Here is a 13,807-nt window from a genome sequence, read left to right as displayed (position 1 = left end):
TCAAGACAATGGCAGCACAGATGGTCCTATTGACTTTTGACGGTCTACAAATCAATTTTTTCAGTAGATTTAGTATCAGTAGCTGCTTGTGGACATCTTAATTGTAGATAAGATACAATATTTTCTTATCTGTGTAGAATGAGAATGCAAGTTCTTTAAAACTGGCAAAGGTCTTTAGATGACTTTATTTGCACAAAATTGATTTGACTACCTAATGCACAAATAAATGGACTTTTAAGAGAAGTTTAATCGTAAACTTAAATGGTAAATAAATAATGTATGTGGATTCTTCTACTGAGGTTACAGCAGTATGTACTCATTTTTTTGCAGCCAATTCTAGTCTTTGCTTCTTGACTATAGTATAAACTGAACCTTTGACTATTGTATTGCAGTTGCTAGGAGACAAAATGATCTGAATTGAAGTGCAAGTGGAGCAGATGTTATGTGTTTAAATAAAAAGATCTGTCAGAGAGCCCTTAACATGTTTCAGGCTCATTCACCTGCATCAGCAACACTTAAAGCATTATAATGTCTTTAAACTTTAACTTGGCCTTTAGGATGCTTGAGGTAATCTGACATGATGAACTACACTAGACATCAAAACAACAAGAATAAAAGTGCTATATTGCCTAGATTTCTATCTGTCTTTTAGTTCAGGTTCAGGCTTAGTCATTTTTGACCTTTTTAATCATTATTATTTTTTAAACTGATCATCATAATAAATGTAATTAGGTTTATAAGAAAGAGTATATTATAGTTGTGTCTGTACTTATTCAGGCTGACTGCACAAAGTTAAAACTGAACTGTTGACCCTGTGAATGATGGATGAGGATCTGAAAAAAGCGAACACTCACAATGGGAGCATTCCAGAGCCTTTGGAAACGAAAAAGCAGCCAAAAGCAGCAGTTCTGCGTCAGGATGTGAGTATGAGAGAATGAGGCATATTACACAGAAGAATGTGAAAAATGTTTAATGATCAATGGTTTCCGTCCGAGTCGATGCATGTGGGCGTGCGAGTAAGGTGTGTGAAGGGTTTAACTGTGGGTTAACCTGGCAGTGCCTGTCACCATCACTACAGTGTAATCCCTTCCTTTTTTAGCTCTCATTAATGACAAGTTTAACAAGTTATATGTAAATCTGCATACATAAGGACATGGAAGGTCTGGTAATATGAATCGCTTTAAGTAGTTATTGCGACCCTTGTTCTTTATGTTGACCATATATTAAGAGAAAACAATTAGGCAATATAAATAGAAGCCTCATTATTATGTAAGCCTACGGCATAAAAAAAGGACGTTTATGAAGAGATTTGCTAAATTATGAGTGTTTTAAGGATTAACTTTAATGGCCAAGGTAACCTAAATGTAAAAATAGATCAAATGAGCATAAACGACTGGTACCCAGCAGATCAGATCAAGTAAACAATCTCTAAAATCAGCCGACATCCCATTTGGTATCAAATCTAATTTTATTATCACGTTAACTTAATTACATTATCAGTTAAACCAATCCCTAACCCTTTAACCTTAAGCCTGTCTGAATTCCTCAGGTGGGTCTTGTAAGTGGCATCTGTCTGATAGTGGGAACAATGATCGGCTCCGGGATCTTCATTTCTCCCAAAGCGGTGCTGGAGGGAACTGGAGCCGTGGGTCCGTGTCTGATTGTGTGGGCGGCGTGCGGATTACTGGCTACACTGGGTCAGTATCCACACAAAAAAGACATAATCTATGATGAGGTTGCACAAAAGCCTTGAGAAGCCTGATTACCCCTTATAACAAAGATTACTGGATGAGATTAAGCACAATCACCTCATCGTGTCATATTTGTTTTTGCTTATTGATATCTTACCATATACCATGTATGCAAAATATAACCTTTTTTATAGTTTGTAACATAATTTAAAGTCTAAAGGTTGCTGCTTTATTAATTTGTTTATTAATTATTAAACACTTTACGATAAGGCTCAGTTTGTTAATGCATTAAGTAGTTTAAACTAACAATGAACAGGATTTTGTAATAATCAAGGTTAATGTTAATTTATATATGACTTATTTTTTGTTCATACTACATAAATGCCTAGTAATACAAATTTCTGACAAATTGAATGTTAAATAAATTAACATCAACCAGGATTGTTAGTTCATGATACGTGATGCATTAAATAATGAACCTTGTAAAGTGTTACTCTTTTAATTTGCTCCATTCGTTGCAGCTGTTTGTCTTACCGCATTATGTGTTCCAAATATGTAAATCTAAACTAAATCTTTATTTTATCCAGCACTTTCTGCTGAGATTATAGTTGGGCAAAGTCAAGGAGGTTAATCAGATATGTTCACTCACTCAGAAACCCCCAGTCAGTCTTTTTAAGTCACATACTGTTCAGGAAAATTCCCAAGACACAGAAATCCTCTTTGGTTTAATACTGACTCTGCCTGCAGAAGACCTTTTGGTAATGGACTCATTGACCTCAACTTGAACACTGAGAAACTAATGGGAAACTATGTGCGTGTGTGTGTGTGCAGGGGCCCTCTGCTATGCCGAGCTTGGCACAATGATCATGAAGTCTGGTGGTGAGTATCCATACCTGATGGAGGGCTTTGGGCCAGTGCCGGCGTACCTATATTCCTGGACCACGATCATCGTGTTAAAGCCTTCGTCATTTGCCATCATTGCCCTGAGTTGTGCCGAGTACGCCTCCGCTCCATTTTACCCAGGATGCACTCCTCCTCAAGTGGTTACCAAATGCCTGGCTGCAGCTTGCATCTGTACGTACAAGTCTAGGCCCTGTTTATATTCCAATGACATTATTTTGGTCTAACCCTCACTTTGTTCTCTCATCAGTAATAATCACACTCATCAACTGTCTGAGTGTGAAGCTGGCCTCCAGAGTGCAGAACTTTTTCACAGCAGCCAAACTCTTGATTATTGTCATTATCGTGGTTTCAGGAATCGTTCTGTTGGCTCAAGGTACCTCTCTATTCCCTGAAAACAATCAAGCCTGCTTTTACCCGACCTCATATCTCATTGCCAGATCTGTTTTAGTGACTCCTATCTTATACGATATCAATTTTTTTATTGACTGGTTTGTGTGACATTGAAAAGGACAGCAGCATCGTATAATTCAATTGAAGGGACTGAGATCAAAAACATTTTGATAACAGATAAACAAATGATATCTTTTGATTATGTTGTGAAAGATGACTCATCGTAGACTATGCCCAGAGAATAGCGTAGATATGTGTTTAGATAAGTAGACCTCTGTAAATGTTCAATGAAAGATCAATAAAATGTGTCTTTTTATTGTGTTCTAATTGTTTTTTAGGCAATACACAAAATCTTAGAGACCCATTTGCAGGGGGAACAACATCATTTGGAGCAATTGGCCTTGCGTTTTACAATGGTCTCTGGGCTTATGACGGATGGTAAAGTAATTTGGAGCTCATATAATGTTGCACATGTGGCATATGAGGCTAATGTTAAGCAGCAGTGTACATCTTTTTAAAAACTTTAATAAGCCTATAGTAGATTCAAAAAATCAACGCTCTAGTGTGCTCTCAGCCCTGGGAACCATTCACACCGTCTAATGATAAAGCGAAGTATCATTACATAATGAAAAGGGAAACTGAATGCTTGTCAAACCTTAAATCCAGTAGGATTTATTTTTAGTTGTGTGGACTTTCACCAGATCACTCTTTATCCATGGCTTTTTCCATTCTGAGAAAAACGTGTATAAGACCAGAAGTCAGCTATGGCAATTCATGTCAAAGTTCTCTTTTCTTTTTTCATAGGAATCAGCTTAACTTCATAACAGAAGAGCTGAAAAATCCATACAAGTGAGACTGAAATGTTCTAAATTCAAATTCCAATTCTGTTTTTCTAAAACATGTGAAATCTGTAATATTATAGTATTGTTAGCTACAATATTATCTGTATGTATATATATATATATATACAGTACTGTGCAAAAGTCTTAGGCATGTTAGTATTTTACACACAAAAAAAGGTTTTAAGCCAGTTATTAGGCTTGAAGGTTTCTTCAAGCGTTTCTGGGGTGAAAATAATAACATGCCTAAGACTTTTGCACAGTACAGTATACTATACAGTATATATTTATCATGATATTTATATGATATGATATTTATACGATATTTATCATTATTGTATTATTGAAAATGTCTTGTTTTTTTTGTGTTTTTATTTATTCATTTCATAGATATGTTTATTTATTTACTTATTTATGATTAGGATTATTTTTATGTATTTTTTTACAGAAATCTTCCCCTGGCTATCATGATTGGGATTCCCCTGGTTACTGTGTGCTATATATTGGTCAACATAGCATATTTCACTGTCATGACCCCTGTTGAACTTCTCCAGTCTTCTGCTGTTGCTGTGGTGAGTGTGTATTGTAGTCATAGTTCCCAGTACCATGGAAAACCTGGAAATATCAGGGAATTTTAAATCTGTGATTTCCAGACCTCTATTTCTATAGAAAATAAGTATGCTCCCTAGTTCTAAAATGTTTAATCGGCCAAAAAAAAAAGAAGAAAAAAAAAAGGTTTGAGTACCTTTCTTGTCAGTTTCTTTATAAAAAAGAAAAAAGTTGTCAGTTAATAAATGCTTGTGCAATGATCTTTGTATTTGACTAAATCATTGGGTTCTCCGCAGACCTTTGGTGACAGAGTGCTGTACCCATTATCATGGGTTGTGCCTCTATTTGTGGTTTTTTCCACTTTTGGTGCAGCCAATGGGAGCTGTTTCACCGCAGGAAGGTTAGGAACTTCAGCTGTTTCAAAGAAATTTGCACACAGGATTAAGTGTATGCTAAAAATTGTTTTCTGGGCTGACACTGTCTGTTGTGTCTGTTTGTACCCGTTAGGTTGACGTATGTGGCAGGACGGGAGGGTCACATGGTTAGGATCTTGTCGTACATCAATGTGAAACGTTTCACACCTTCTCCAGCTCTCATGTTTAATGTAAGTCTCATGTAATATTCCATCCTCAACACTTTTTGGACAAGGCTTATCACTAATTTTGCCATAGTACATCAACCATGACACACATTAACATTATATTTGATTTCTTCTTGTATGTGATTTGCAGGGCTTCCTGTCAATCATCTACATCATGCCAGCAGACATAAACACTCTCATCAATTATTTCAGTTTTGCTCAGTGGGCTTTCTATGGGCTCACATGCCTTGTGCTCATCGTTATGCGATTCACAAGAAAGGATCTTCAGAGACCAGTCAAGGTTAGAGTACATTACGTATGGTGACACAGCATAAAGTGGCTGGATTAAAAATAATAATAGTAATAATTAGCAGATGCTATTATCCAAAGCAACTTTAAAATTATGAAGATCATAAGCTATTTGTCATATAAGACCCAACAATAAACGCGAAGGCAACTTTCAAGAGTAAGCTAGAGTAGAAGCTAAAACAGAAGTGAAAATCTGAGAATCTTTTTTCATATATTATGTTAATCATAGCAAGTTCCTTTGTTTATGAATTCATTTAGTACTTGCATAAGAGGTGTGACCTCTGGATTGGTTATTTCCTATCTAGCTATTGCAGTAAACCATTCTGAGTCTCAAATTTTGTCTGTATTTTATATTGCCCATATATAGTTTCTATTCTCGAATGTGTTCGATATTTAGCTCAATGGCATTGACTGAATCTACCATAAATCTAATCTATTGTAAAATGACTATACCCAACTTGAAAATGTTTGCCTTTTGTTCCTCTCAGGTTCCGATAGTCATTCCTGCTTTGGTGGTGATTGTGTCCTGTTACCTAGTTCTCGCTCCCATCATAGACAAGCCTGAGTGGGAGTACCTGTACTGCACAGTGTTCATAGTCGGCGGTCTTCTCTTATATGTACCCTTCATTTACTACAAATTCAGCTGGACTCGCCACATCATGAGTAAGTAGCTGGAAATCGCACATTTAGATATATTACAGTGAACAAATGTATGCTTGTCCTGACCCTTGAAATGTACAATAAATATATGTTTTCTGAATAATAACTTTTAAGGCTGTTTTCAGTGAATTACCAGAAACATTTAAATAGTAACTCTTCCCAAATGCTAGATTCTTAAACTTGACCTGTTGACGCTTACAGGGCCACTCACTATGCACCTTCAGCTGCTACTGCAAGTCGTTCCACCTGAAAAGATTGAGTGACACATGTCAAACTGGAGCAAAGACACAGACATAATAGCCTGCAATGGACAACAGATTGATCCGTGGAAATGTGGATAAAGGATCCTTAAAGGGAACACGGCTGCATATGGACAGATTTTTCTTTGATTCCTAATGCAAGACCATCCATTGTTTTTACAATGTATTGCAAGCCTTTCCCAGGTCACAGGGATTTGTTTTTACTTTAAAGAATAACATATCACTTCCACGAGTGTCTGTAAATTATGACAACTTCCAGTTCATCTAACTTATTGTGTAATTAAATGCAAGCTTGTTTTTCAGGATAGCAATGCTATTTTTCCACGTTTACTGAACTCAAATTTATTAATTGTGTTAACATATTGACTCAGACTCATTTAATCACAGTAGAAGAATTGTAGTAATGTAAGTATTTAAGTAGCCTATTATAATTGTAGTTACTAGTAAAAAATCCCATTCATTTTCTCCACAGGTGAATTGATTTTTAACTATAACTTTTAAAGACAGACCTACTGTAAGCTATGAGGATGATTTTGTTGAGGCCTATTTTTATATGCACACGTTTTAACTGTTCACTGTTTGTTTTCAATTCAGTGGCTATTAAAGTTTTACATTAGGCCTACTCTGCAATCATTTTTAACTGCCAGACATGTTAAATGGTTGGGCTATACTGGTGCGCTTATCGGGATTGACGTAGGCAATAACACAGTTGTTTGTGGCCATTACACATGGATTTTATAGGTATTGTTGAACTTGGTAGCAATCCAATCATAAATCAATCGATTATAACTGTGAAGTATAATAGAAACAAACGTCCTGGGGTGCGTTTCCCGAAAGCATCGTTGGCCAACTATGGTCGCAAGTTCATCGCAATGTCCATTGAACTCTATTGGTAACAACGGAACTTGCGACCATAGTTGGCCAACGATGCTTTCGGGAAACGCACCCCTGATGTGATTGTGGCAAGGAGAAACAAGAGTTCTTCCCTTGCTGTAGATGGCGCTCAATCACCAAATACAAAATAAATAGACTATAATTTTCCCTGTGCTGCTGTCCTTCACGCGACCGATGTCGAAAGTTTCCGGATAAGATACCAGCGTAGCTCTGATCATGTAAACAGGGAGCAAGATGAACACGGCGCTGAAACACTGGAGAGAGGCGGCGACGGTGATCCTAGCGGCCGGGCTGAGACGCACTCCGTGTGCGGACTCTCTTAAAGCAGATCTGGGAAAAGTCACTGATGTAGCGCACAAATCTGCCTTCGACTATCAAGTGCTACTGCTGAAACGGAGCGGTCGCAGCGGGTTCATGCCCAATGCCTACGTGTTTCCTGGAGGGCTGGTGGATTCGTCTGACTTCTCCAGTGAGTGGCAGGAGATCTTTAAAGCCTTTACGAAAGCGCCCAACTACGGCATCGGAGTTGTGAAGCAGCCGCCGGCGACCAGGCCACCCATTTTTGCCACTGACAGATCTCAGCTGGGATCCCCGATACCGGGAGATGTGGCTTTCAGGATCTGTGCGGTGAGAGAGACGTTTGAGGAGTCAGGTGTGCTCCTGGCGGTTCCCAAACACGAGGAAAGCGGGATTCGCGTGCACACAGATGATGCTTATAACAGTGACACCCAGCCAGCACTGACCCGATCGAGCGGACTGTGGAGTAAAGACGTGCTGTCTAAGTGGAGATCTCTGGTTATTAGTAACCCGGCAAACTTTATCAAGATGTGCAGGGAGTTGCGGTGTCTGCCCAACATCTGGGCTCTGCATGAATGGGGGAACTGGCTGACACCCATAGGCGTGTACGGCAAACAGAGGCGCTACGACACGGCATTTTACATCTGCTGCCTACACGAGATTCCATATACGCTTCACGACGAGAAGGAAATCGTTCATTTTAAGGTGCGTTTTGAATGGTATAACGTTAGTTACCTTTAGTACATTTAAAATTGTATTTGGCAGACACTTACTGAGCGTGTATTTGATCAGTTCTTGCATTCGTGACTAATAATTTGTGTCCAGCTAGTTGAAAAGACTTTGCTCGTTAATGTCAATGCATTTCCTGGCTGGAGCGTCCACCCATGGCCTCATTAATATTCATAAGGCTATTAATACTCATTAAGCGCTCATTCGCCAGGAATGCTGCGCCCACTTTACGTCACGGAACGTAATTAATATTCATAAGCCAGACCATTCCCATATAGGTCATTCAGTCTCGCCCTGATGAGAACAACCGATTCTTGACTGTTTGGGAAATAACTGCCTTGTCTCTCAGTGGTCCACTCCCTCGGAAGTGCTGCACAGCTACAAATCAAAGGAAATCTGGATAGCTCCACCTCAGTACTACGACCTTGGACGAATGTGCCATTTCCCAGCTCTCAGAGATCTCCATCGCTTTGCCTGGCAGAGGTCTTTGGAGGGGTGTGAGCAGTGGCTGCCTATTTACCTGGTGTCACATGGCTGCTATGCAAGTCTTTTACCAGGTAATTGTCACATAATAAATTCCTTCAGCTGTCTGCTAAATGTTGCTTCTTGATGGGATAATAGAGTGCTGTGACTAAGTAAGGAACTTACTTGCACAAAACTGAGCCTTTTCCCCCCCTCGTCTGATACCTAGGGGACGATCTGTACCCAGAGAAAGTGGACACTTCTGGAAAGAGTGGTGGTGTGGTTAAAATTGAGAAAAGCCTTGAAGAGCTCCAGCAGAACAGTGCAAACATGCACCGCATTGTCGGTCAGGATCCATATTCGATATCTATCCATATGAACATCAGGCCCAAGTATAACCACCTCCCTCCCCTCTGCGGTGAAGATGTGGGTGGCGCCTCCAAAAACAGTAAACTCTGACACTTACCCGTCACTACCCATGGTGGCAGGAATGATGGACAAAGCCTAGATGTATAATTAGCTGATTTCTACATACTGACGTGTCCCTTAACCTATGCAATGTAGTTTGGTATATGGTCCATTTAAGTTTTGTGTCATAAAGAAAATACACAATGACTTCCTTGTTGACTGTTAATATATTTTTGAACTTGATCATATACTCTTAAAGTGGATTGTTCTGGTTATTGTCTATATTGTAATACAACACAGTATCGGGCATATGACGCAAACACATTCTGAACGTTCAATAGCTGTATTCAAGTTTGAATTGACACATTTGTTCTTTATTGCAGATGAGATGGTAAAGCAGAACTGTTACTGAAGCATTGTACAGCGCTGTCAGCTTTTCCATGCGTTGAGTTTGCAGAATACAGGATTCTAAAAACAACTTAAAAAAGTAGTGTACAAATAGTATAATTTGTCTGATTGGTCTATGGCTTGCATATAAATAACCAGTTACAATGAATCTGACTAGAAACTATTGCATATTTATTAAAAATATTGGCTAGAATTATCACCCTAAATTTAAATGTTTAAGTACAATGAAAAGTGAAATCATTTGACTAAAAAACAAAGCATGATGTGCATTTCTAGCATTTTTAAATTGAAAAAAAAACAAATGAATTCAGACAATGTGTGTGAATCTTTTCAAACAGTTTAATCATACATGAACTAAAGAAACTACCAGATGACTGTTTCGTAGGTGTCCACTTTTCTAGAATTCTGTAGAGACAGTAGCATAAAATCCTGAACCAACTTAATACAAACACACTTGTTTCAGACATCTAATAAATTCTGCACTCTCTACACTTCCAATGAAAACCACACAACTTGAATGACAAAACGACAAAAAAAAAGAAAAAGAAAACATCTTCAGTTAAAGGCTGTTTTGTGGAGTCGATTTTTTTTGTTTGTGGTTTTGGTTATTTTGTACAGGTTGATGTTTGGTCATGGTGTTACAGTCTACATGCTTCTACTTACTGGGACTTACATTGTGAAACAACTTATGAAGTAGAAAAGGCAAAATCTGTACAAATCTTAAATGTTAAATACAATCACTCTGTACCAGTAATGACAAACATCCCACAGGAAATTTTCTCAGAATACATATAAACTCACAAAACAGCAGCTTAAAATCTAAATAGAAAACAACCACCTCAACCCCCAATTAGATAAATCTGTCACAATACATCTTAAAAAAAAAAAAAAAAAAAAATTTTAGCTCTTCATCCATGTAGACATGTTGGACATTAGAGAGTTGCCCCCAAACTAAAGGTTTAGGGGGCAAAGCTGTAGTTGAGCTCTACCAATCAGTCCAGAACTTCACAACTTGTACAGATGCCAGAATGGGGGAAAATGCCTGCAAGCTGAGTGTAAAACAGACCAACTGTATGGTTACTAAAAAATTTCATTAACTGAACAACATTTTAAGAAGAGCATGTGTTTTTGCTGTTGTAGGCACAATCATTTATATCTAAGGGCTCATTTGAAAACCACTTCAGTTTTTGTAACAAGAATGCATTTAAAACTCACTTTAACCAGTTAACTAAACACACATTGTATTGTTTTTAAAAATCTTAAACCATCAAAATGAGCACGTGTCATTGTAGCAGGAGCCATAAACATGATGTGAAACATACTGCAAATGTAACCAACAGCAACATGCACAACTTTTGGCACCACTTTATTCATCTTGACTTTTTGAAACAGAACTAGATCACATTTTGCTGAGGATTTCAGTGCACTTACAAAATAACATGCATGCTTAATATTTACCTGTGACAAGAAATTCAACTCTGCTCATTCTATGCATTATTTCAGCTAATCCTGATTTTCACACAATAAGGAAATGAAAAACATGTGCCTATGTTGGCTCGACACACAAAGAAGAAAAAAGGCAATTCAAGTGTCTATTGTAATGTCACTCTGTTAATAAAAACTCCCAAAATTACATCATGCCAACTAACCTAACACAAAATTACAAAGTTTATCCTCGATTTCAGCAAAATGTGACGAAAACATCCTCTAAAAGTTTTAGAACTAACAAGTGAGAGAAAGGGAAACACACCCACACTTGAACACACAAAAGTGATTCTATAAACTGAATGGCTGCTATGAGAAGAAAAACAAACTAAAAAAAACAATTAGAAGCGCTAGGAAGACTGCTTGAAACAATAAAAACCAATAAAGAAAATAAATCTGAGAAATGAAACAAATGAAAATTAAAAACTTCTGCAAAAATCTAGTGGTTATGTTTGTACGTTCTAGAAAAATAGACTCTTTGCTCAGAACAATTTTCATGAAACTTTTTACACTTTTAGCAGTCTTTCTAACGCTCCCTATTGGCAGCACAAATGACAGAAATGAACATCACACAAAGAAACAAACAAAATAAGTAATCAATAAGCGTCAAAAGTTAACAAAAAAGGTCAAGTGTGAAATTTCAAGCGTCAGAGAAGCGAAGAGGACAACGGACTGGACGATGAACTTTTGACGTCACATCGACATGCTAGGCAAACGATGACAAACGGGCACGAAGATATCTAGAACAAAACAAAAACAAAAACGAATAACAAACCTAGGTTAAAGCACAACGGAAAAAGGAGAGGGGATGAAAAAGAAAATCATGAATGATTATTTTTACATGGGGGGGAGGGGGGGTTCAAAGATGCACATGATCTAAACACAAAACATTGAATGCAACACAGGAAACGATGAAGAAAAGTGGGAAGAAAGAGGGAGAAGTAAGCACCATGCCAATAGTGAACAAAGGGAATAACATTAAACACAACCTGCCTACTACAGCTACGACAACTCGACACTGTCCTCGACAGCAACATTTGAACTTCTCACAACCACATTTTGATTTTAGACCAAGGGAGAGAGAGAGAGAGAGAGAGAGAGAGAGAGAGAAACAAAAAGAAAAATTGTGCTTCAATGTTTCAGCTCTTTCAGTGAAAGTCTTTTTATTTTGTGCTTCAACTTTGAATTGTGTGGGACTGTGGAATAATGCATATTTGGAGCTGCTCATATTGGTTCTTATTCACAAAACACCTGCCATGGGTAACACAAATGGATACAGTTTAGCTACATTGAACTCCGTGAAGGACAACAACATGATGGGACACAGAGCGAGTAACAGAGTATCATCGTTAAACGTGTACAGAAATTTAAGACTTGATGTGTTTGGCACGTAAGTGGAACTACTCTGCACTTGTGAGATGTTTTAAGGTGCGCAAATCCGCAGACCTTCACACAAACGCCAGTCAATCTGCTCTGGATAAAAAGCAACAAAACTATGAAAAGATTCCGTCTAACAAACAAAAATCCCTGCCTAGAACAAGTTCACAAGAATCTTTGGATTGTTCAAAATGGTGATTCGTGGTGCAACTCGGACATGTCCGAGGCCTTCACATTTGTCTCCCGCTGAATGGTTTTTGTAATGCATGTGTTTATTTGAACAGAGGCACAGACCAGGGACTGGGGACTCCCTGCACTAGCATCTAAACGCTTCAAGAGGGGCTTCACACCTGGGTTCAGTCTAAAGCGTCTCTAACGCATGAAACTAACTCAAAGGCATACAGACCGGCATATCTGTACAAGTCGCAAGAGTGGCACACGGTTCCTCACCTGGATTGTCGGAAGTGTGTCCGTACTTGATGAAAATAGAAAGATTGTGAGGTTAACAAGAATTGGCTTATTTGCAATTAATCAGTGAAAATAAAAAGCACCATTAATAAATACAAGCGTTTCAAACAGTGATGACAATAGTGAGGTAAATGTCAAACAACAACAATAAAAAAAAAAAAACACTAATTTCACTTATTTTTTACTAACTGCGACTCCGGGCTCAAGTTATGCTGTGAGGAAATAAACGAAAGACTTTTGATAAAAGCACATTTCAGCATCGCCACTGCACATGTAAATGTACTTAGTTTAGAGATATTAAGTAAGAACTTTAGACTGAACCGTGGATCTGCTTCAGACTTTAAAAAAAAAAAGCTCTTGGTACAATTTCTTTGACTAAACAGATGACACTAAATCTAGTGAAAAGGGCCACACATCCGTTGTTTTAACAATCGGTGAATGTATCCACAAAACTTCACAAGGATTCTACAAAAACACTGTTGAATCTTTTGAGTGATTTTTTTTTAAACAACCGTTTTAATTCAGAGAAATTATTTAGGCAATATTATAAAACCTCTATAAAAATAGAAAAGGCATAATAGTTAAGTAATATACACTATCTGGATAATGATTTCTTCTCAATTTCCATAAAAACAATCTTCTTACCTCACGACCCTGCAGGACTCAGATTGGCATTAACATTTGATTACGTTTTGAACACTAATTTACTGCCATGGTCAACTAAAGTGAGCTGCATGGAGTAACTCAAATACACGATCACAAGGTCAACTGTGAGTCTGAGGAGTCTCGATGTACCAGGGTACAGGAGACCACCTGCAAACACTGAGAATATAATACTTATTGAAATTGACTTAATTCATACGGACAATTAAGCGGCCGTGAATTCAGAAATTGTAAACTTCCTTCCTTCTTTATGTTCTTGGCAACATTATCTCTCACTCGTTTCCAGAATGCAAATATTGCTAAAAGCTTCAAGACCAACCTCTTGAATTGAGGTGTAGGATAATGACCATCAAAATAAAAGTCATGTTGTGTGGATTGTGTACAAACGCCATTTTAAAACCATATGTGCTACCATTGTGATTCTTCAGCAACTTC

The 13,807-nt window shown here is 37.9% G+C and overlaps 3 protein-coding genes across 11 annotated transcripts in view; 2 read left to right on the top strand and 1 right to left on the bottom strand.

Moving 5' to 3' along the window:
* Positions 1-821: 821 nt before the first annotated feature.
* On the top strand, positions 822-6,184 carry slc7a9 (solute carrier family 7 member 9; the record flags this gene model as incomplete). Its single annotated transcript, XM_081389693.1, is given in 12 exon segments — positions 822-920; positions 1,550-1,697; positions 2,523-2,790; positions 2,792-2,967; positions 3,323-3,422; positions 3,789-3,833; positions 4,272-4,395; positions 4,669-4,772; positions 4,880-4,976; positions 5,104-5,253; positions 5,750-5,924; positions 6,123-6,184. Coding segments are annotated over 12 exon segments (1,548 nt in total).
* Positions 6,185-7,086: 902 nt separating this feature from the next.
* On the top strand, positions 7,087-9,747 carry nudt19 (nudix (nucleoside diphosphate linked moiety X)-type motif 19). Its single transcript, XM_081354219.1, has 3 exons — positions 7,087-8,077; positions 8,451-8,658; positions 8,793-9,747. The coding sequence occupies exons 1-3, from the start codon at positions 7,310-7,312 to the stop codon at positions 9,020-9,022; spliced, it is 1,206 nt and encodes a 401-aa protein (XP_081210345.1). The 5' UTR covers positions 7,087-7,309; the 3' UTR covers positions 9,023-9,747.
* Positions 9,698-13,807, bottom strand: part of celf1 (cugbp, Elav-like family member 1) — a 32,552-nt gene continuing 28,442 nt past the window's right edge. For 6 of the 9 annotated variants that reach the window (XM_081354145.1, XM_081354143.1, XM_081354142.1 and 3 more), the window contains one exon: positions 9,700-11,604. The gene's annotated coding sequence lies outside the window, so the exon portion shown is untranslated. Of the gene's footprint in view, positions 11,605-13,807 lie in introns of all 9 variants that reach the window. The other 3 variants (XM_081354138.1, XM_081354141.1, XM_081354139.1) reach the window with 3 other exon arrangements.

This window comes from Scardinius erythrophthalmus (assembly GCF_964197995.2).
Source record: "Scardinius erythrophthalmus genome assembly, chromosome: 2".
NCBI classification, from domain to species: domain Eukaryota; kingdom Metazoa; phylum Chordata; class Actinopteri; order Cypriniformes; family Leuciscidae; genus Scardinius; species Scardinius erythrophthalmus.
The sequence above is the reverse complement of the archived record's forward strand: the minus strand, read 5'-3'. Positions and strand labels throughout refer to the sequence as shown.